The 24,731-nt window shown below is 48.9% G+C and overlaps 1 protein-coding gene across 1 annotated transcript; it reads left to right on the top strand.

Moving 5' to 3' along the window:
• Window positions 1–394: 394 nt before the first annotated feature.
• On the top strand, window positions 395–24,500 carry LOC147119708 (uncharacterized). Its single transcript, XM_085985202.1, has 2 exons — window positions 395–682; window positions 16,312–24,500. Exons 1-2 carry the CDS (start codon window positions 642–644, stop codon window positions 17,777–17,779), a joined length of 1,509 nt encoding a protein of 502 aa, XP_085841328.1. The 5' UTR covers window positions 395–641; the 3' UTR covers window positions 17,780–24,500.
• Window positions 24,501–24,731: the final 231 nt, after the last annotated feature.

The raw sequence follows: 24,731 nt of genomic DNA, 5'->3' as shown, positions 1-24,731 counted from the left end.
AAAGGGGAGAATCCGTTCACTGCTCTGTATGTGGAAAGTGATTCAATCGACCATCCCATTTACTGACACACCAGCACAGTCACACTGGAGAGAGACCGTTTAGATACTTCAGATGTAGGAAGGGATTCACTCCGTTGTCCCAACTGTTGACACTCCAGAGTGTCCACATTGAGAACAGTTGCTTTAAATACTCTGACTGTGAGAAAAGCTTTCAAAGTTCAAAGCAGCTGATGCACGATCAGCGCATTGATACTGGAGAGAGGCTGATTTAATATCCTGTGTGTGTGAAGAAATTCACCCCACCTGCTGAGACTCCAGTGAGTTCACATGTGACTGCAGGGGTTTGGAATCTGTTATTAAGCACATCCAGGACTGAACCATGGCAGAGTGCCCGTGCACTTGTGTTTCTGTGTGAATTATTGATGAATTTTCTCTCAATGGGGTCACAGAAACTCATTCTCCATTCACTAATTGGGGCTTTCAATAGCGGGGCTGTTCCCCAGAATGCTCTGCGGGGAGAATGTGCCCCATTCACACTGGAGGAGGCCAGTGCGCAGGCGCAGCGCCCTCCTGTATTTGGAGCATGCGCAGTGTCGTTGTGATCCAGGACGGCGAGTGTGACAAGCGGAGAAAAGCTGCAGATGCGATTTACGCCGATTACGGATCAGCGGGGCGCAGGAAGGTAATGCACTCGGCGGATGGATTTTATAAGCATCTGGTGTAGGCCGCAAACCCGAAATGAGAACCTGCAGGTTCCGAGTTTCCAGCTCGTAACAAAGGACAGCTGAGGGGTTTGTGCGTCGCCATCTTGCTTGATACTGTGATAGAGCGCGTGCGCGGCCATCTTTGTAAAGCAATAAAAACAAAATATTGGAGATACTTAGCAGGTCAGGCAGCAACTGTGAAGAGAGAAACAGAGTTAACGTTTCAGGTCGATGACCTTTGTCAGAACTGGAAAAAAGGAACCACCAGTGGGCGGGGCTTCAGGGTCCCAGTGAGTGTGGAACTGAACCCAGCCAGAGTCAGCACCTTTAGGGGAGGAGGAGAGGGAGGGGAACCAGTGAGTGTAGAACTGAACCCAGCCAGAGTCAGCACGTTCAGGGGAGGAGAGGGAGGGGAACCAGTGAGTGTAGAACTGAACCCAGCCAGAGTCAGCACCTTTATACAGTCATGATGGCACAGACGAGGCCATTCGGACCATTGAGTCCGTGCCAGCTCTCTGAACAGCAATCCATTCAATCCCATTCCCCTGCTCTATCCCCATAGCCCTGCAAGTTTATTTCCCTCAAATGCCTATCCAGTCTCCCCTTGAAAACATTAAGTGTCTCTGCTTCCACCACTTCCGTTGGCAGCGAGTTCCAGGTTCTCACCACTCGCTTTGTAAGAATGTTTTTCCTCAAATTCCCCCTGTATCTCTTGTCCAAAACCTAAATCTGTGTCCCCTCGTCCTTGTACCATCTTCTCATAGGAACAGCCTTTCCCCGTCTAGCCTATCCAAACACGTCATAATCTCGTACACCTCTATCAAATCACCCCTCAACCTCCTTTGCTCTAATGAAAACAAAACCAGCTTCTCCAACCTGTCCTTGTAGCTAAGATCCTTCATCCCCGGAACCATTCTGGTAAATCTCCTCTGCACCCTCTCAAGGGCCTTCACATCCTTCTGAAAGTGTGGTGACCAGAACTGGATGCACCTCCGATTCTGGCCTCTTGAGCATCCCCGATTTTAATCGCTCCACCATTGGCCTTCAGCTGCCTCGGCCCTAAGCTCCGGAATTTCCTCCTTAAACGTTTCCGCCTCTCTTCCTTTCCTCCTTTAAGATGCTCCTTAAAACCTACCTCTTCGACCAAGCTTTTGCTCACCTGCCCTAATATTTCCTTATGCAGCTCGGTGTCAAATTTTGTTTGATAACGCTCCTGTGAAGTACCTTGAAATGTTTTACCACATCCTCGATTTTAAAATTCTCATCCTTGTTTTCAAAGTCCTGCATAGCCTCCCCCCTCCCTATCTCTGTAACCCTCTGAAAATTCCTTTTACCTGCTCTGTGTGGGGGACGGGATTCACTTGTTCAAATAACCTCACTTCACATCACCTTGTTCATACTTATAAGAGACCTTTTTAAATGTTCTGACGAAAGGTCATCGACCTGAAGTGTTAAGTCTGTTTCTCTGTCCACAGATGCTGCCTGACCTGCTGAGTATTTCCAGCAATTTCTGTTTTGATTTCAGATTTCCAGCATCCGCAGTATGTTGCTTTTGTTTTAACTGATCTGACTGTGAGAAGAGCTTTAAAATAGATAAGGGAGAACCAGTGGATGTGGTGTATTTGGACTTTCAGAAGGCTTTCGATAAGGTCCCACACAAGAGATTAGCATGCAAAATTAAGGCACATGGGATTGGGGGCAAGGTATTGACTTGGATAGAGAACTGGTTGGCGGACAGAAAGCAAAGAGTTGGAATAAATGGGTAATTTTCCGAGTGGCAGGCAGTGACTAGTGGGGTACCGCAAGGATCGGTCCTAGGACCCCAGCTGTTCACAATATATATTAATGATCTGGACGAGGGAATTGGATGTAATATCTCCAAATTTGCAGACGACACAAAGCTGGGCGGGAGGGTAAGCTGCGAGGAGGATGTCGGGAAACTCCAGTACGATTTGGACAGGTTGGGTGATTGGGCAGAAACATGGCAAATGCACTATAATGTGGATAAATGCGAGGTTATCCACTTTGGTGGCAAAAACAGGAAGGCAGATTATTATTTGAATGGCAATAGATTCGGAGAAGGGGAAGTGCAAAGAGACCTGGGGGTCCTTGTGCACCAGTCGCTGAAGGTAAGCATGCAGGTGCAGCAGTCGGTTAAGAAGGCAAATGGTATGTTGGCCTTCGTAGCAAGAGGGTTCGAGTACAGGAACAGGGATGTCTTGCTGCAGTTGTACAGGGCCTTGGTGAGACCGCACCTTGAGTATTGTGTGCAGTTTTGGTCACCTTACCTGAGGAAGGACGTTCTTGCCATGGAGGGAGTGCAGCGAAGATTCACCAGGCTAATACCTGGGATGGCAGGAATGACGTATGAGGAGAGATTGTGTCGATTGGGCTTATACTCACTGGAGTTTAGAAGATTGAGAGGGGATCTCATCGAAACCTATAAAATTCTGTCAGGTCGGGACAGACTAGATGCAGGAAGGATGTTTCTGATGGCCGGGGAGTCCAGAACCAGGGGTCACAGTCTAAGGATAAGAGGTACGCCATTTAGGACTGAAATGAGGAGGAATTTCTTCACCCAGAGAGTGGTGAACCTGTGGAATTCTCTGCCACAGAGGGCGGTGGAGGCCAGTTCATTAAATATATTCAAGAAAGAGTTGGATATATTTCTTGAGGCTAAAGGGATCAAGGGATATGGGGAAAAGGCAGGGACAGGGTACTGAATTTGGATGATCAGCCATGATCACATTGAATGGCGGAGCAGGCTCGAAGGGCCGAATGGCCTACTCCTGCTCCTATCATCTTCTATGTAAAGCACAAGGGATCTGCTGAATCACCATCACCAGCAACGTACTCCCATAGGGCAGAGACCGTTCACTTGGTTTGTGCGTGGGGAGGGATTTAATCGGGAATCCAGCCAGTTGACTCACCAGCATGTTCACAAGTGACAGCAGTGGTTGGATTCTGTTGTTAATAACATACAACAACAACATAAACTTGTATTTATATAGCACCTTTAACACAATAAAAGGTCCCAAGACACTTCACAGGAGCATTATCGCACAAAGTTTGACACAGAGACAAATATGGAAATATTGGGACAGAGGTAAATAAATCCAGGGACCACTTACGCTGTGACATAAAACCGAGGAACCATTTACATTGTGACACCAAATCCAGGGACCACTTACACTGAGACACCAAATCCAGGGACCACTTACATTATGACACCAAATCCAGGGACCACTTACACAGGGACACCACATCCAGGGACCACTTACACTGTGACAACAAACCCAGGGACCACTAACATTGAGACACCAAACCTAGGAACCACTTACATTGTGACACCAAATCCAGGGGTCACTTACGCTGTGACTACGATGGTATGAGGCGCGAGTTGGGTAGGATGGATTGGGGAACGTTACTTAAAGGGTTGACGGTGGATAGGCAATGGCAAACATTTAAAGATCGCATGGATGTACTACAGAATTTGTTCATCCCTGTTTGGCATAAAAATAAAACAAAAAAGGTGACTCAACCGTGGCTAACAAGGGAAATTAGGGATAGCATAAGATCCAAGGAGAGAACATATAAATTGGCCAGAAAAAGCAGCAAACCTGAGGATTGGGAGCAGTTTAGGATTCAGCAAAGGAGGACAAAGGGATTAATTAAGAGGGGGAAAATAGAGTATGAGAGTAAACTTGCAGGGAACATAAAAACTGACTGTAAAAGCTTCTATAGATATGTGAAGAGAAAAAGATTGGTGAAGTCAAGCGTAGGTCCCTTACAGTCAGAATCAGGGCAATTTATAATGGGGAACTAAGAAATGGCAGTCCAATTAAATACATACTTTGGTTCTGTCTTCACAAAGGAGGACACAAATAACCTCCCAGAGGTGTCGGGGAACATAGGGCCTAATGAGAGGGAGGAACTGAATGAAATCAGTATTTGTAGGGAAATGGTGTTAGGGAAATTGACGGGATTGAAGGCCGATAAATCCCCAGGGCCTGATAATCTGCATCCTAGGGTACTTAAGGAAGTGGCCCGAGAAATAGTAGATGCATTGCTGGTCATCTTCCAAAATTCGATAGACTCTGGAACAGTTCCCATGGATTGGAGGGTAGCTAATGTTACCCCACTATTCAAAAAAGGTGGCAGAGAGAAAACGGGGAATTATAGACCGGTAAGCCTGATATCGGTAGTGGGGAAAATGCTAGAGACCATTATAAAAGATGTAATAGCAGAGCACTTGGAAAACAGTGACAGGATCGGACAAAGTCAACATGGATTTACAAAAGGTAAATCGTGCTTGACTAATCTGGAATTTTTTGAGGATGTGACTGGTAGAATAACGGAGAACCAGTGGATGTGGTGTATTTCGACTTTCAGAAGGCTTTCGATAAGGTCCCGCGTAAGAGATTAGCGTGCAAAGTTAAAGCACATGGGATTGGGGGCAAGGTACTGACTTGGATAGAGAACTGGTTGGCAGACAGGAAGCAAAGAATTGGAATAAACGGGTCTTTTTCTGAGTGGCTGGCAGTGACTAGTCGGGTACCACAGGGATAGGTGCTAGGACCCCAGCTATTCACAATATATATTAATGATCTAGACGAGGGAACTAGATGTAATATCTCCAAGTTTGCAGATGACACAAAGCTGGGTGGGCGTGTGTGCTGTGAGGAGGATGCTGAGAAACTCCAGTATGATTTGGACAGGTTGGGTGATTGGGCAGATGCATGGCAGATGCAGAATAATGTGGATGAATGCGAGGTTATCCACTTTGGTGGCAAAAACAGGAAGGCAGATTATTATCTGAACGGCAGTAGTTTGAGAGAAGGGGAAGTGCAACGAGACCTGGGTGTCCTTGTGCACCAGTCGCTGAAGGTAAGCATGCAGGTGCAGCAGGCGGTTAAGAAGGCAAATGGCATGTTGGCCTTCGTAGCGAGAGGATTCGAGTACAGGAACAAGGATGTCTTGCTGCAGTTGTACAGGGCCTTGGTGAGACCACACCTTGAGTATTGTGTGCAGTTTTGGTCGCCTTATCTGAGGAAGGATGTTCTTGCCATGGAGGGAGTGCAGCGAAGATTCACCAGGCTGATACCTGGGATGGCAGGAATGACGTATGAGGAGAGATTGGGTCGATTGGGCTTATACTCGCTGGAGTTTAGAAGAATGAGAGGGGATCTCATTGAAACTTATAAAATTCTAACAGGACTAGACAGACTAGATGCAGGAAGGATGTTCCCGATGGCAGGGGAGTCCAGAACCTGGGGTCACAGTCTAAAGATAAGGGGTAAACCATTTAGGACTGAGATGAGGAGGAATTTCTTCACCCAGAGAGTGGTGAACCTGTGGAAATCTCTATCACAGAAGGCAGTTGAGGCCAATTCATTAAATATATTCAAGAAGGAGTTAGATATATTTCTGAAGGCTAAAGGGTTCAAGGGATATGGGGAGAAAGCAGGGACAGGGTACTGAATTTGGATGATCAGCCATGATCACATTAAATGGTGGAGCAGGCTCGAGGGGCCAAATGGCCTACTCCTGCTCCTATCTTCTATGTTTCTATGTGACAGCAAATCCAAGGGCTATTTACACTGTGACAACAAATCCAGGGACCACTTACAGCATGACACCAAATCCAGGAACCACTTACACTGCAACACCTTACCCAGGGACCACTTACACTGCAACACCAAATCCATGGACCACTTATACTGCAACACTAAATCCAGGGACCACTTACACTGCAACACCATACCCAGGGACCACTTACATTGAGACAAATCCAGGAACCATTTACACTGCAACACCTTACCCAGGGCCCACTTACAGTGCAACACCAAACCCAAGACCACTTACACTGCAACACCAACCCAGGGACCACTTACACTGCTGTGGTAAACCACTGTTTGTATTCCACTGTGTAGATGCCTGGACATGCCTCGGCTGACTCCTCCCACAAGTCCTAGTATAAAGGTGACTGCTCCCCAGCCCGTTGTATTTCTGGACCGGTCGACCACTCGAGGCAGACCTTCATTCTTTTGTTAATAAAAGCCTTTAGTTACTCTCTTAACTCTCAGTCTTTTATGAGTAATTGATAGCGCATCAATTTTATTAACAAAATTTTTATAATGGAGAAGATCCTCACACCAGCATGCCTGGACTTAGATCATTGGAAGGCAGACTCATCCACCAAGTTTACTCACTGGCTTAAGTGTTTCGAAAAATTCCTGACCGCCTCCGCAGCAATCAAATCGGACGAGGGCAAACTGGATGTCCTGACCTCCAAAGTGAACCACCGAGTGTACTCGGTCATCCAAGACGCGACCTCGTACGCGGACGCTATCAAGCTCCTCAAGGACCAGTACACGCGCCCAGTGAACGAAGTGTACGCCAGGCACCTTCTGGGGAGTCGACCGTGGAATACCCTCAGGCACTGTCTGTGCTTGGCCGGGCCTGTGGTTGTAAGGATGTAAAGGCCGCCGTGTACACAGAGGAACTTATCCGGGACGCTTTTGTAGCGGGCCGCAGATCCAATTACACCCGACAGCGACTGTTGGAGCAGAGTGACCTCGACCTCAACAAGGCCTCTGAACTCGCACTATCATTGGATGCAGCCTACCGGGGCATGGATGCCTACTCCTCTGCACCGTGGATGCCGCGGGGAATGACAGCCTGGGACACGGTAGGACCGCCTCATAGCGCCGTGCCACCCCAGCAACGGCCCAACTACCGCAGCAGTGTCCCAAGGCCAGACAGCAGTGCCCCAAGGCCAGAAATGCTACTTCTGTGGCCAGGCAAAACACCCCAGAGCGCGCTGCCCGGCGAAAAACGCGATCTGCTTGGGCTGCGGGAAGAAGGGACACTACGCTAACGTCTGCAGGGCCAAAGCCACCCCGAACCCCAGCAGCGCCGCGTGTGGGCCATGCGGGCCGCCATCTTGGGCCTCCCCGGCCATGTGCGAACCACCGGTACAGCAGCCATTTTGGACGCCTCCAGCCACATGGGGATCATGGACGCCGCCATCTTGGACGACAGCCGGAACGCAGCAGGCCCCCAACACCGCCTCATCTGATACCCGCAGCGACACACCGACCCCTACGCTGGCATCCGTTACACTGGACCAAGCGAGACCGCACCAGCTGGCCAGTTCCACAATGGACATTAAGGTAAATGGCCACGATACAATCTGCCTTTTTGACTCTGGGAGCACGGAGAGCTTCATCCACCCCGACACGGTGCGGCGTTGCTCTCTCCCAGTCCTGCCTGCGCACCAGCGGATTTCTATGGCCTCCGAGTCCCAGTCGGTGGACATCGGTGGCTACTGCGTAGTGACACTCGTAGTAGACGGGACCGTGTACGATCATTTTAAACTTCTGGTCCTGCCCGACCTCTGCGCTGCCGTCCTGCTGGGGTTAGATTTTCAGTGCCACCTTAAAAGTGTTACGATGGCGTACGGTGGACCCCTACCCCCACTCAGTCCGCAGCCAGCAGCTCCCAAATTGCCCGCCGCGCACCAGGTGCAACCTCTCCACACTCAGTCACCCCCCCCCCCACTGTTTGCTAACCTCACCCCCGACTGTAAGCCCATCGCCACAAAGAGCAAGCGATACAGTGCCGGGGACAGGGTTTTCATTAAAACCGAAGTGGAGCGGCTCCTGAAGGAAGGGATTATTGAGGGCAGCACCAGCCCCTGGCGAGCCCAGGTTGTGGTCGTTAAGACCGGCGAGAAGCAGCGCCTGGTCATCGACTACAGCCAGACAATAAATCGCTAAACCCTGCCGGACGCCTACCCACTCCCCCGCATAGCTGATATGGTCAACCAGATCGCGCAGTACCGTGTCTTCTCGACCATTGACCTGAAATCAGCGTACCACCAGCTCCCTATCCGCCCTGAGGACCGCCAGTATACTGCCTTTGAGGCAAACGGCCGCCTCTACCACTTCCTTAGGGTTCCCTTTGGCGTCACCAACGGGGTCTCCGTCTTCCAACGGGAGATGGACCGGATGGTAGATCAAAATGCGTTGCAGGCCACTCCCATATCTGGACAATGTGACCATCTGCGGCCGTGACTTGCAGGACCATGACGCAAACCTCGAAAAATTCCTCCGCACCGCCCAACTCCTGAACCTGACATATAACAAGGAGAAGTGCATATTCCGCACAAACCGCCTCGCCATCCTTGGCTGTGTTGTGGAACACGGAGTCATCGGCCCCGACCCCGACCGGATGCGTCCCCTTATGGAACTCCCACTGCCCCACTGCCTCAAGGCCCTGAAGAGGTGCCTAGGGTTTTTCTCCTATTATGCCCAGTGGGTCCCCTACTATGCGGACAAGGCCCATCCGCTGATCAAGTCCACCTCTTTTCCCTTGACGGCAGAGGCCCGCTTAGCCTTCCACCGTATCAAGGAAGACATTGCCAAAGCCACCATGCACGCAGTGGACGAATCCATCCCCTTCCAGGTGGAAAGCGACGTGTCCGACTTTGCCCTGGTCGCTACCCTCAATCAGGCGGGGAGACCCGTGGCCTTCTTTTCACGAACCCTCCAAGACCCGGAGACCAGACACTCCGCTGTTGAGAAGGAGGCCCAGGCGATTGTGGAGGCTGTGCGTCATTGGAGGCACTACCTGGCCGGAAAACGATTTACCCTGCTCACTGACCAACGTTCAGTTGCTTTCATGTTTAACAACAAGCAGAGGGGCAAAATCAAAAATGACAAGATCTTGAGGTGGAGAATCGAACTTTCCACCTGCAATTACGAGATCTTGTACCGGCCCGGGAAGCTCAATGAACCCCCGGATGCGCTATCGCGTGGCACCTGCGCCAGCGCGCAGATCGATAGACTGCGGGCCCTCCACAATGACCTCTGCCACCCGGGGGTCACCAGGTTCTTCCACTTCATCAAGGCCCGCAACCTGCCTTACTCTATTGAGGAGGTCAGGACCATGACCAGGAACTGCCAAGTCTGCGCTGAGTGCAAACCGCACTTTTATAGACCAGACAGGGCCCACCTGATAAAAGCCACTCGCCCCTTCGAGCGCCTGAGCGTTGATTTTAAAGGGCCTCTCCCCTCCTCCGACCGCAATGTGTACTTCCTCAATATTATTGATGAGTACTCCCGTTTCCCGTTCGCCATCCCCTGCCCGGACATGACCAGTGCCACGGTCATTAAATGTCTGAACGACCTCTTCACCCTGTTCGGTTTCCCCAGCTATATCCATAGCGACCGGGGCTCATCGTTTATGAGCGACGAACTCCGTCAGTACCTGCTAACTAGGGGTATTGCCACAAGCAGGGCCACCAGTTACAACCCCCGGGGGAACGGACAGGTGGAAAGAGAAAATGCGACAGTTTGGAAGGCCGCCTTGCTAGCCTTAAAGTCTAGGGGCCTTCCAACCTCCCGCTGGCAGGATGTGCTCCCCGATGTGCTCCACTCTATTCGGTCACTGCTCTGCACGGTCACTGCTCTGCACTGCCACTAACGCCACCCCTCATGAGAAAATGTTTGTCTTCCCAAGGAAGTCCACATCGGGGACATTGCTACCGCCATGGCTGACGTCCCCAGGGCCGGCCCTACTGAGAAGGCACGTGAGGACCCATAAAACGGACCCCCTGGTCGAGAGGGTCGACCTCCTCCACGCCAACCCCCAGTATGCTTACATTGCATACCCGGACGGGCGGGAGGACACAGCCTCCATAAGAGACCTTGCACCCTCGGGGGCCGCAGTAACCCACTACTCACTACCACCCCCCCCCACGATCCGATATCCAGCCCCAGCAGACGGCAGGCCTGGGCCCCGCGACCCGCTCGACATCTACGAGGACGACACGCCTGTGCCACAGCCCACGCAGGACTCGACGCCGGAAGCTCCACTACCCCTGCCGTCGCCACGCCGATCACAGCGGCAGACAAGACCTCCGGAGAGACTCCAATACACTAACTTTTAATACACTTCACCCCGCCGGACTCAATTTTAAACAAGGGGTGAATGTGGTAAACCACTGTTTGTATTCCACTGTGTACATGCCTGGACATGCCTCGGCTGACTCCTCCCACAAGTCCTAGTATAAAGGTGACTGCTCCCCAGCCCTTTGTATTTCTGGACCGGTCGACCACTCGAGGCAGACCTTCATTCTTTTGTTAATAAAAGCCTTTAGTTACTCTCTCAACTCTCAGTCTTTTATGAGTAATTGATAGCGCATCAACTGCAACACCAACCCAGGGACCACTTACACTGCAACACCAATCCAGGGACCAATTACACTTCAACACCAAACCCAAGGACCACTTACACTGCAACACCAAATCCAGGGACCACTTACACTGCAACACCAAACCCAAGCACCACTTACACTGCAACACCAAATCCATGGACCACTTACTCTGCAACACCAAATCCATGGACCACTTACACTGCAACACCAACTCCATGGACCACTTACACTGCAACACCAACCCAAGGACCACTTGCACTGCAACACCAAATCCATGGACCACTTACACAGTGACACCAAATCAAGGGATCACTTATACGGCAACACCAAATCCAGGACCATTTAATAACATCCAACAACAGCAAAACTAGCATTTATATAGTGCCTTAATCACAAAACATCCTAAACCACTTCAGAGGGGCATTATCAAACAAAGTAAAGTTACTGAATACGGGTGAGGGCGAAGGTTCCTCTGGGGAGTACAGCCAGGGACAATTCTATGGCATCACAGGTGACTCAGCTGTACAACGGGGGGGAGGAAAATCAGGAAATCAACAGTGATAGGAGATTTGATAGTTAGGGGAACAGACAGGGGTTTCTGCTGCCGCAGACGTAATTCCAAGATGGTATGTTTCCTCCCTGGTGCCAGAGTCAAGGATGTCACCGAGTGGCTGCAGGACATTCTGAGGGGGGAGGGTGAACAGCCAGAGGCCGTGGCCCATATCGATATCAACGACATAGGTAGAAAGAGGGATGAGGTCCTGCAGGCAGATTTTAGGGAGCTGGGAAAGAGATTAAAAAGCAGGATTTCAAAGGTAGTAATCTCTGGATTACTCCCGATGCCACGAGTGAGTGAGTATAGAAATCGGAGGATAGAGCAGATGGAAGTGTGGCTGGAACGATGGTGCAGGAGGGAGAGTTTTAGATTCCTGGGACATTGGGACTGGTTCTGGGGGAGGTGGGACCTGTACAGGCCACAGAGGTTGCACCTCAACAGAGCCGGTACCAATTACCTCGTGTGAGCAGGGTTGCCAGTGCTGTTGGGGAGAGTTTAAACTAATTTGACAGGGGGATGGGCACCAGGATGTAGCTTTAGAAAGGAGAAACAAAGGATTGGGAGAGACAGATAGCATTATAGTAAGACAGAGTAAGGTAATAAGTGGGGTCAGACGAAGAGAGAATACCAGAAGGTCTAAGATAGGTTTACAGTGCATGTGTATAAACGCACGAAGCGTGGTAAATAAGGTTGGTGAGCTGCAGGCGCAGATAGCCACATGGAAATATGTTGTCTTAGAAACAGAAGATAGGAGCAGGTGCAGGCCATTCGACCCCTCGAGCCTGTTCCGCCATTCAATGAGATCATGGCTGATCATCCAAATTCAGTACCCTGTCCCTGCCTTTTCCCCATATCCCTTGATCCCTTTAGTCTTAAGAAATATATCTAACTCCTTCTTGAATATATTTAATGAATTGGCCTCCACTGCGTTCTTTGGTAGAGAATTCCACAGGTTCACCACTTTCTGGGAGAAGAAATTCCTCCTCATCTCAGTCCTAAATGGCTTACCCCTTATCCTTAGACTGTGACCCCTGGTTCTGGACTCCCCCGGCCATCGGGAACATCCTTCCTGCATCTAGTCTGTCTAGTCCTGTTAGAATTTTATAAGTTTCAATGAGATCCCCTCTCATTCTTCTAAACTCCAGCGAGTATAAGCCCAATCGACCCAGTCTCTCCTCATACGTCATTCCTGCCATCCCAGGTATCAGTCTGGTGAATCTTCGCTGCACTCCCTCCATGGCAAGAACATCCTTCCTCAGATAAGGCGACCAAAACTGCACACAATACTCAAGATGTGGTCTCACCAAGGCCCTGTACAACTGCAGCAAGACATCCTTGTTCCTGTACTCGAACCGTCTCACTACAAAGGCCAACATACCATTTGCCTTCTTAACCGCCTGCTGCACCTGCATGCTTACCTTCAGCGACTGGTGCACAAGGACACCTAGGTCTCATTGCACTTCCCCTTCTCCCAATCTATTGCCATTCAGGTAATAATCTGCCTTCCTGTTTTTGCCACCAAAGTGGATAACCTCGCATTTATCCACATTATACTGCATCTGCCATACCTCTGCCCAGTCACCCAACCTGTCCCAATCATACTGGAGTTTCTCAGCATCCGCCTCACAGCACACACGCCCACCCAGCTTTGTGTCGTCTGCAAACTTGGAGATATTACATCTAGTTCCCTCATCTCGATCATTAATATATATTGTGAATAGCTGGGGTCCTGGGACCGATCCCTGCCGTACCCCACTAGTCACTGCCTGCCACTCAGAAAAAGACCCGTTTATTCCAACTCTTTCCTTCCTGTCTGCCAACTAGTTCTCTATCCAAGTCAATACCTTGCACCCAATCCCATGTGCCTTAACTTTACACGCTAATCTCTTATGCGGGACCTTATCGAAAGCCTTCTGAAAGTCCAAATACACCACATCCACTGGTTCTCCCTTATCTATTCTACCAGTTACATCCTCAAAAAATTCCAGTAGATTAGTCAAGCACGATTTACCTTTTGTAAATCCATGTTGACTTTGTCCGACCCTGTCACTGTTTTCCAATTGCTCTGCTATTACATCTTTTATAATGGACTCTAGCATTTTCCCCACTACCGATGTCAGGCTTACCGGTCTATAATTCCCTGTTTTCTCTCTACCACCTTTTTTGAATAGTGGGGTAACATTAGCTACCCTTCAATCCAAGGGAACTGTTCCAGAGTCTATAGAAATTTGGAAGATGGCCAGCAAAGCATCTACTATTTCTAGGGCCACTTCCTTAAGTACCCTAGGATGTAGATTATCAGGCCCTGGGGATTTATCGGCCTTCAATCCCATCAATTTCCCTAACACCATTTCCCAACAAATACTGATTTCATTCAGTTCCTCCCTCTCATTAGACCCTATGTTCCCCGACATCTCTGGGAGGTTATTTGTGTCCTCTTTTGTGCAGACAGAACCAAAGTATGTATTTAATTGGGCTGCCATTTCTTTGTTCCCCATTATAAATTGCCCTGATTCTGACTGCAAGGGACCTACGCTTGACTTCACCAATCTTTTTCTCTTCACATATCTATCGAAGCTTTAACAGTCAGTTTTTATGTTCCCTGCAAGCTTACTCTCATAATCTATTTCCCCCATCTTTTTAAATCCCTTTGTCCCCCTTTGCTGAATCGTAAACTGCTCCCAGTCCTCAGGTTTACTGCTTTTTCTGGCCAATTTATATGTCCTCTCCTTGGATCTTATGCTATCCCTAATTTCCCTTGTTAGCCACGGTTGAGTCACCTTTTTTCTTTTTTTATGCCAAACAGGGATGAACAAATTCTGTAGTTCATCCATGCGATCTTTAAATGTTTGCCATTGCCTATCCACCGTCAACCCTTTAAGTAACGTTCCCCAATCCATCCTACCCAACTCATACCATCGTAGTTAGAATCCCCATGTACAGTCCCAGGGTTAGAATCCCCATGTACAGTCCCAGGCTTTGAATCCCCATGTACAGTCCCAGGGTTAGAATCCCCATGTACAGTCCCAGGGTTAGAATCCCCAGGTACAGTCCCAGGCTTTGAATCCCCATGTACAGTCCCAGGGTTAGAATCCCCATGTACAGTCCCAGGGTTAGAATCCCCAGGTACAGTCGCAGGTTTCGAACCCCCATGTACAGTCACAGGCTTAGAATCCCCATGTACCGTCCCAGGGTTGGAATCCCCATGTACAGTCCCAGGGTTGGAATCCCCATGTACAGTCCCAGGGTTGGAATCCCCATGTACAGTCGCAGGGTTAGAATCTCCATGTACAGTCCCAGGGCTGGAATCCCCATGTACAGTCTTTGGGCTGGAATCCCCATGTACAGTCTCAGGGTTAGAATCCCCATGTACAATCTCAGGTTTGGAATCCCCATGTACAGTCCCAGGGCTGGAATCCCCATGTACAGTCCCAGGGTTAGAATCCCCATGTACAGTCCCAGGGCTGGAATCCCCATGTACAGTCCCAGGGTTAGAATCCCCATGTACAGTCACAGGGCTGGAATCCCCATGTACAGTCACAGGGCTGGAATCCCCATGTACAGTCTCAGGGTTAGAATCCCCATGTACTGTCCCAAGGTTGGAATCCCCATGTACAGTCCCAGGGTTGGAATCCCCATGTACAGTCCCAGGGTTTGAATCCCCATGGACAGCCCCAGGTTTGGAATCCCCATGTACAGTCCCAGGGGTAGAATTCCCATGTACAGTCCCAGGGCTGGAATCCCCATGTACAGTCCCAGGGCTGGAATCCCTCAGCAACACCGAGTGCGGGTCTCAGGCCCCGAGTCAGAGCCGGCGGACGTGCGGCCAGGACCCCGGCACCATTAACCCCAGGGTGCAGCCCCTCCCCCAGACAAGACACACAACAACTTGCATTTATACAGCAGAGGGAGCAATTCAGAGCCGGTTAGCATCAGGGTGGGTGGTGGATGTGGAACTCGGTCCCTGGCCTGTGTAGGGCTTTCTTGTTGCATCAGTTTGAGCTGGAGTGGAGAGGGGGGAGAAGCTGCTGGGTTTAACCCCCGGTACTTCTGAGCCGAGTGGGACCCCACAATTTCCAATGTGGGGCTGTGATGGGAGTTGGATTCTAGGGGAGATTAAGTTACTAAATAGACACTGTCCATACAGTGTAAAAGATAATCATTTTAGGAACAAGTATTTCTGTCGAGGCTTTCAATCCATTTTATATGTACAGATTTTTTAAATTCATTCGATGTGGGTGTCACTAGCAGGGCCAACATATATTGCCAGTCCCCAGTTGCCCGTTGAAAAGGTGATGCTGGGCCTTCTTCTTGAACCTCTGCAGTCCGTGTGGTGAAGGTACTCTCAGAATGCTGTTCGGTGAGGAGTTCCAGGATTTTCACCCAGCGACGATGTAGGAACGGCGATATATGCTCAAGTCAGGATAGTGTGTGACTTGGAGGGGAACTGGGAGGTGATGGTGTCCCCATGCACCTGCTGCCCTTGTCCTTCTAGGTGGTGGAGGTCGCGTGTTTAGGAGGTGCTGTCAAAGTTCTAGTCGAGTTGCAGATGTATAAAGTCACTCTCCTTCACGCCTCCCACCTCGCCCTCTCTCCTTCCATAGAGGCCAGAGTCTTGTGTAGGCCCAGACCGAGTGGCAGGTTCCCTTCCCTGAAGGACATTAGTGAACCAGTTGTGTGTTGACGACAATCCAGCAGCTTTCATGGTCACTTTTTTCTCGTGCTGGCCCCACAAATTCCCAGATTCGTTCAGCTGAATTTAACAACCTGCCTTTGTGTTTTTGTGGGTTCTCTCTCACCCTTTTTCCTATTTGAAATTAATTTTACAGGGTGTTAGAAGGGGACGATTTGCAGACGGGAAACTCCAACCAAACATCACTTCAAGACCTGAAGCAGTCACTCGATTCATCGGGACCTTTGAGCATGGAAGCAGAAAGCACCATTCAGAGCGGGGAGAAACCGTACACGTGTTCTGTGTGTGGACAAGGCTTCAGCCGATCCTCTGGCCTGTCGAGACACAAGCGCAGTCACACTGGGGAGAGGCCGTTCACCTGCTCTGAGTGTGGGAAGGGATTCATTCATTCATCCCACCTGCGGACACACCAGCGAGTTCACACTGGGGAGAGACCGTTCACCTGCTCCGAGTGTGGGAAGGGATTCACTATTTCATCCAACCTGCTGACACACCAGCGAGTTCACACTGGGGAGAGACCGTTCACCTGCTCCGAGTGTGGAAAGGGATTCACTCAGTCAAGCAATCTGCTGCAACACCGGCGAGTTCACACCGGGGAGAGGCCGTTCACCTGTTCCCAGTGTGGTAAGGGATTCAAGTATTCATCCACCCTGCTGGAACACCAGCGAGTTCACACTGGGGAGAGGCCGTTCACCTGCTCCGATTGTGGGAAGGGATTCACTCAGTCATCAAACCTGCTGACACACCAGCGAGTTCACACCGGGGAGAGACCGTTCACCTGCTCTGAGTGTGGGAAGGGATTCAGTCGGTCATCCGAGCTTCTGACACATCAGCGAGTTCACAGCGGGGAGAGGCCGTTCACCTGCTCCGTGTGTGGGAAGGGATTCACTCAGTCATCCAACCTGCTGACACACCAGCGACTTCACACCGAGGAGAGGCCGTTTGCCTGCTCTGAGTGTGGGAAGGGATTCACGTGTTCCTCCCACCTTCTGAGGCACCAGCGAGTTCACACCGGGGAGAGGCCGTTCACCTGCTCCGAGTGTGGGAAGAGATTCACTCAGTCATCCCACCTGCTGCAGCACCAGCGAGTTCACACCGGGGAGAGGCCGTTCACCTGCTCTGAGTGTGGGAAGGGATTCACTCAGTCATCCCACCTGCTGGAACACCAGCGAGTTCACACTGGGGAGAGACTGTTCACCTGCTCCGAGTGTGGGAAGGGATTCACTCAGTCATGCAATCTGCTGCAGCACCAGCGAGTTCACAGTGACGTCAAACCTTTTAAATGCCCGGACTGCGGGAAGTGCTTTAAATGTTCCGGGGAACTGACGTACCATCAACGTGTTCACACTGACGAGAAACCGTTCAGGTGCTCTTACTGCGGGACTGGGTTCAGGCGATCATGTGAACTCACTGTACACCAGCGCACTCACACTGGGGAGAGGCCGTTCACCTGCTCTGATTGTGGGAAGGGATTCACTCAGTCATCCAGCCTGCTGTTTCACCAGCGAGTTCACACTGGGGAGAGGGCGTTCATCTGCTCCGTGTGTGGGAAGAGATTCACTCGGTCATCCAGCCTGCTGACACACCAGCGAGTTCACAAGTGACTGCAGAGGTTGGATTCGGATATTTTTGCTGCTGTTAATCGTGTTCATTCTGACAGTTCGGGTTTGTTTCTGCTGATGTTAATAACCCCTGTGTTTAGAGTCAGGCAGAACAATGGTGACTGTTGGAAACGTGCTGTCAAATCAGAGATTGGTGTCAAACTGCGATCTGTTCCTGACTGAAAGTGAAATGGCAGGGTTAAGATTCCAGTCTAAAAATGACTGGTAATTATTCTATGAAGCTTTAATGTGTTCATAGAATCATAGAATGGTTACAGCAGAGACTGTGGCCATTCGGCCCATTGAGCCCGTGCTGGCTCTCTGCAAGAACACTTCAGATAGTCCCACTCCCCCGCCCTTCCCTCGTAGCCCTGCAAATTTTTGTTCTTCAGGTACTGATCCAATTCGCTTTTGAAAACCACGATTGAATCTGCCTCCACCACCCTTTCAGGCAGTGCATTCCAGATCCTAACCACTCACTGCGTAAAAAGTTTTTCCCCGTGTCACCTTTGGTTCTTCTGCCAAACACCTTAAATCAGTGTCCTCTGGTTCTCGACCCTTCCGCCAATGGAAACAGTTTCTCTCTATCTACTCTGTCTGGGCCCCTCATGATTTTGAACACCTCTATCAAATCTCCTCTCCATCTTCTCTGCTCTAAGGAGAACAACCCCAGCTTCTCCAGTCTATCAAGGTAACTGAAGTCCCTCATTCCTGGAATAATTCTCGTGAATCTTTTCTGCACCTTCTCTAAGGCCTTCACATCCTTCCTGAAGTGTGGTGCCCAGAATTGGACACAGTACTCCAGTTGGGGCCGAACCAGTGTTTCATCATCATTTCCACACTTTTGTACTCTATACCTCTATTTATTAAGTCCAGGGTCCCGTAAGCCTTTTTAACTGCTTTCTCAACCTGCCCTCCCACCTTCAAGGATTTGTGCACACATACCCCTAGGTCGCTCTGTTCGTGCACCCACTTTAGGATTGTACCATTTAGTTTACGTGTCCTCTCCTCATTCTTTCCACCAAAATATATCACTTCACACTTTTCTGCATTAAATTTTATCTGCCACATGTCTGCCCTTTTCACCAGCCTGTCTATGTCTTCCTGAAGTCTATCACTATCCTCCTCACTGTTCACTATACTTCCAAGTTTTGTGTCATCTGCAAATTTTGAAATAGTGCTCTGTACACCCACATCCAAATTGTTAATATATATCAAGAAAATCAGTGGTCCTAGAACCGACCCCTGGAGAACACCACTTTATACCTTCCTCCAATCCGAAAAACAACCGTTCACCACTACTCTCTGTTTCCTGTCACTTAGCCAATTTCCTATCCATGCTGCCACTGTTCCTTTTATTCCATGGGCTTCAACTTTGCTGGCAAGCCTATTACGTGGCACTTTATCAAACCCCTTTTGGAAATCCATGTACACCTCATTAACCCTCTCTGTTACCTCATGAAAAAACTTGATCAAGGTGGGCAGAACAGTGGCAAATGGAATTCAATTAGTGCTGTGCATTGAGTGCTGCTAGAGTTTGGTAAGAGGGAGAAAAGTCATTTAAGTGCATTTTGTGAATTTTAGTGTGTTAAAAAGTTAATTATTTGAAGTGAGTTTAATTTTTAAGTGCATATTAAACTGTTGGGGAGTTTAAACCGGAAGTAGAATACGGGTATAAAAGGGGCGGGACTAGTGCTTGTGCACAGAGTGCTGTGCATTGAGTGCAGCTAGAGTTTGGTAAGAGGGAGAGTTAGGGCAAGTGGGAGGTGAGGGTATGTTTTTTGTTCTGTTTTGTTCCCCACTCCCAGGCTTAGACAGCACTGCGGAAGCGGAGCAGCGAGACTAGTCAACCAAACAGGCCCCACAGACAGTATTCAAGGAGGAGGTTGGTGATCAGCTGGCTGGTTGGTTTTCTTCCTTCTCTTTTATTCCTTTAAGTTGGTAAGTCCTATTGAATAGTGGTGCAATAGTATCATCTATATCGGGGCAGAGGGTCTTCATAACTAATAATAAATTTAATGAATTACACAGATATGGGTGAACAGGTGATGTGTCACTGTTGCGAAATGTGGGAGCTGGTGGACCCCATTGAGGCTCACGGTGATTACATTTGCGATAAGTGTTTGCTGCTAGAGGAACTCAAGCTCCATGTTAAAGAGCTTGAGACTGAGCTTCAGACACTGCGACACATCAGGGAGGGGGAGGAGTTCCTGGACTCTTTGTTTCAGGAGGTGGTCACACCTATGAAATTAATTACTGCAGATGTAGTCCGTGATCAGGGACAGGACGGTGTGACTACGAGTGAGTAAGGTACAGGGATCTAGGATCTAGTGTTGAAGGAGACGCAGCCCTTGCTCTTGTCAAGCAGGATCGAGGTTCTTACTCCCTGTGAGGGCGGGAGCGGGGATTGCAGGGAGGATGAGCAACCTGGCCACAGCACCGTGGTACAGGGGGCCATTCAAGTGGAGGGAGTAAAAAGAAATGTTGTGGTAGGGGATAGTATCATTAGGGGGATAGATAGGGTTCTCTGCAGTCAAGAGCGGGAGTCCCGAAGGCTGTGTTGCCTGCCCGGTGCCAGGGTTAAGGACATCCCTTCTGGGCTGGAAAGAAACTTGGAGTGGGAGTGGGAGGATCCAGTTGTTGTGGTCCATGTTGGTACAAACGACGTAGATAGGACAAGGAAGACGGTTCTGTTAAAGGAGTATGAGCAGCTAGGGGTCAAATTAAAAAACAGAACCTCAAGGGTAATAATCTCTGGGTTATTACCTGAGCCACGAGCGAATTTGGCTAGGATAAATAAAATTAAAGAGTTAAATGCGTGGCTCAAAGACTGGTGTGGGAGAAATGGGTTTTGCTTCTTGGGACACTGGCACCAGTACTGGGACAGGAGGGAGCTGTTCCGTTGGGACGGACTTCACTTGGCCAGTGCTGGGACTAGAGTCCTGGCGAATCATATAACTAGGGCTGTAGAGAGGGCTTTAAACTAATTAGTGGGGGGGTGGTTTCTAGAGCAAATAATAGAAATGACAATGGAGAAGGCCATAGACTTAGGTAGCAGTGGGGGAATTAAAAAACAGAATGTGTCAGGAAGGGACAGAAGGTATGGAGTAAAAAGTAAAGTACTGAAAGGGGAAAAAACAGGAACTAAGTGTTACAAAACATATTTGAAAGTTCTTTATCTGAATGCACGTAGCATTCACGACAAAATGAATGAGTTAACGGCACAAATAAAGACATATGGGTATGATCTTGTGGCCATTACAGAAACATGGCTGCAGGGTGACCATGACTGGGAATTAAACATACCAGGTTGTTTAACAATCAGGAAGGACAGGCAGGAAGGGAGGGGAGGTGGGGTGGCTATGTTAATAAAGGAAGGAATCACTATAATACAGAGAAATGATATTGGGTCAAAGGAGCAGGATAGTGAAACAGTTTGGGTGGAGATAAGGAATAATAAGGGGAAAAAAACACTAGTGGGCGTAGTCTATAGGCCTCCGAACAGTTGCAACTCTGTTGGATGGAGTATTAATCAGGAAATAGTTGAGGCTTGTAATAAGGGAACAGCTATAATTATGGGGGATTTTAATTATCATATTAACTGGACAAATCAAATTGGGCAGAGCAGCCTTGAGGATGAGTTCATTGAGTGTATTAGGGATGGGTTTCTTGAGCAGTGTGTAACTGAACCGACCAGGGGGCAAGCAACCTTAGATTTGGTCCTGTGTAATGAGACAGGATTAATTAAAAATGTCCTAGTAAAGGATCCCCTTGGAATGAGTGACCATAACATGGTTGAATTCCATATTCAATTAGAGGGTGAGAAGGTTGGATCTCAAACAAGCGTGCTGAGCTTGAATAAAGGGGACTATGAAGGTATGAGAGCGGAATTGAGCAGAGTGCACTGGGAAAATAGATTAAAGGGTAAGACGGTACATGATCAGTGGTGTACATTTAAGGAGTTATTTTACAGCTTCCAAAAAATATATATTCCACTGAGGAAAAAAGGGTGTAAAAGGAAATAGAGCCATCCGTGGCTAAGTAAAGTAATTAAGGATAGTATCCGACTAAAAACAAGGGCATATAAGGTAGCCAAATCTAGTGGGAGGATAGAAGATTGGGAAGTCTTTAAAAGACAGCAAAAAATAACTAAAAGATTGATTAAGAAAGGGAAGATAGATTATGAAAGTAAATTAGCAAAAAATATAAAAACAGACAGCAAAAGTTTCTATCGTTATATAAAAAGAAAAAGGGTGGCTGAAGTAAATGTTGGTCCCTTAGAGGATGAGACCGGGAAATTAATGGTGGGAAACACGGAGATGGCAAAAACGCTGAACAATTATTTTGTATCAGTCTTTACGGTAGAGGACACTAAGAATATCCCAACACTGGACAAACAGGGGGCTCTGGGGGGGAGGAGCTAAATACGATTAAAATCACTAAGGAAGTTGTACTTGGTAAAATAATGGGACTCAAGGCGGATAAATCCCCTGGACCTGATGGCTTGCATCCTAGGGTCTTGAGGGAAGTGGCGGTAGGGATTGTGGATGCTTTGGTAATAATTTTCCAAAACTCCCTGGACTCAGCAAAGGTCCCGGCAGATTGGAAAACTGCTAATGTAACACCCTTATTTAAAAAGGGTAGTAGGCAGAAGGCTGGAAACTATAGACCTGTTAGCCTAACATCTGTGGTTGGTAAAATGTTAGAGTCCATTATTAAGGAGACAGTAACGGGACATTTGGATAAACATAATTTAATAGGACAAACTCAGCATGGTTTCATGAAGCAGAAGTCATGTTTGACAAATTTGCTTGAGTTCTTTGAGGAAGTAACATACAGGGTGGATAAAGGGGAACCAGTGGACGTAGTGTATTTAGACTTCCAAAAGGCATTTGACAAGGTGCCACACAAAAGATTATTGCTCAATATAAAAAATCACGGGATTGGGGGTAATATTCTGGCGTGGGTGGAGGATTGGCTCTCTAACAGAAAGCAGAGAGTTGGGATAAATGGTTCGTTCCCAGACTGGCAACCAGTAACTAGTGGTGTTCCGCAGGGGTCCGTGCTGGGTCCCTAACTCTTTACAATCTATATTAACGATTTGGAGGAGGGGACCGAGTGTAACATATCAAAGTTTGCAGATGATACAAAGATGGGACGGAAAGTAATGAGTGAGGAGGACATAAAAAAGCTGCAAAGGGACATAGACAGGCTAAGTAAGTGGGCAGAGATTTGGCAGATGGAATACAATACTGGAAAGTGTGAGCTTATGCACTTTGGCAGGAAAAATCATAGAGCAAGTTATTATCTTAATGGCAAGAAACTGGAAAGTACTGTAGTACAAAGGGATCTGGGGGTCCTGGTGCACGAAACTCAAAAATTAGTATGCAGGTGCAGCAAGTGATCAAGAAGGCCAATGGAATGTTGGCTTTCATTGCTAGGGGGATAGAAAAAAAAACAGGGAGGTTTTGCTGCAGTTGTACAAGGTATTGGTGAGACCGCACCTGGAATACTCCATACTTAAGAAAAGACATACTTGCTCTCGAGTCAGTACAAAGAAGGTTCACTCAGTTAATCCCGGGGATGAGCGGGTGGTCATATGAGGAGAGGTTGAGTAGATTGGGACTCTACTCATTGGAGTTCAGAGGAATGAGAGGCGATCTTATTGAAACATATAAGATTGTGAAGGGGCTTGATCGGGTGGATACGGTGAGGATGTTCCCAATGATGGGTGAAACTAGAACTAGGGGGCATAATCTTAGAATAAGGGGCTGCTCTTTCAAAACTGAGATGAGGAGAAACTTCTTCACTCAGAGGGTGGTAGGTTTGTGGAATTTGCTGCCCCAAAAAGCTGTGGAAGCTACATCATTAAATAAATTTAAAACAGAAATAGATAGTTTCCTAGAAGTAAAGGGATTTAAGGGTTACGGGGAGCGGGCAGGAAATTGGACATGAGTCTAGGTTCGGAATGGTCATGGCCCTGTGGGTAGTGGAGTGGGCCCAGGGGCCGTGTAGCCTGGTTCTGCTCCTACTGTGTTCTAATTCTGTGTTAGATTTCAGGAGATGGTTTTATTCCTGTTCCTGGCTGGGGTGGAGATCGCCTTTACAGAAGGTAAGTACTGTAGAAAATATAGGGACAGAGTGATCTCCTGGACGAGTTTCGATCGCCTAGATGGGTCAGAGAGGAATTTCCCAGATTTTTTTCTCCCAAATTGGCCATTGGGTTTTTTATCTGGTTTTTCGCCTCTCCCGGGAGATCACATAGGTTCGGGTGGATGGAGAGTGATAGAAGATTTGAGGTTAGGATCAGATCAGCCATGATCTTATTGAATGGTGGAGCAGGCTCGAGGGGCCGATTGGCCTACTCCTGCTCCTATTTCTTATGTTCTTATAATCCGGAGAAGTGTGAGGTAATGCATTTGGGGAGGGTTAACAAGGAAAGCGAATACACATTAAATGGTAGGACACTGAGTAGCGTAGAGGACCAAAGGAACCTTGGAGTGCATGTCCATAGATCCCTGAAGGTAGCAGGCCAGGTCGATAAGGTGGTTAAGAAGGCATATGGAATGCTTGCCTTTATTAGCCGTGGCATAGAATACAAGAGCAGGGGGGTTATGCTTCAACTGTATAAAACACTAATTATGCCTCAACTAGAGTACAGGTAGACTATCCTTTATCCGAAAACCTCGGGACCAGCCGCGTTTCGGATAAAGGAGAATTTCGGATTTCGGAAGGTGGGTCGGCGGGGGTCCGCGGGGGGGTCGGCGGGGGGTCGTGCGCACGACTTACGCTGACGCTCAGCGTAAGTCAGTCGGGGTCGGCGGGGGTCGGGGCCGGCGGGGTCCGCGGGGGGGTCGGCGGTTGTCGGGGCTGGCGGGGTCGGCGGTTGTCGGGGCTGGCGGGGTCCGCGGGGGGGTCGGCAGGGGGGATCGGCGGTTGTCGGGGCCGGTGGGGT

Source organism: Somniosus microcephalus, chromosome 4 (genome assembly GCF_052327205.1).
Source record: "Somniosus microcephalus isolate GS21.2 chromosome 4, FLI_Smic_1.0, whole genome shotgun sequence".
Classification (NCBI taxonomy): domain Eukaryota; kingdom Metazoa; phylum Chordata; class Chondrichthyes; order Squaliformes; family Somniosidae; genus Somniosus; species Somniosus microcephalus.
The sequence above is the reverse complement of the archived record's forward strand: the minus strand, read 5'-3'. Positions and strand labels throughout refer to the sequence as shown.

Excerpts from the sequence above, each read along its gene's own strand:
- LOC147119708 (XM_085985202.1), top strand. The coding sequence starts at position 642 with ATGCGATTTACGCCGATTACGGATCAGCGGGGCGCAGGAAG. Across the intron at positions 683-16,311 it reads GATCAGCGGGGCGCAGGAAG|GGTGTTAGAAGGGGACGATT; the intron begins GTAATGCACTCG and ends TTAATTTTACAG.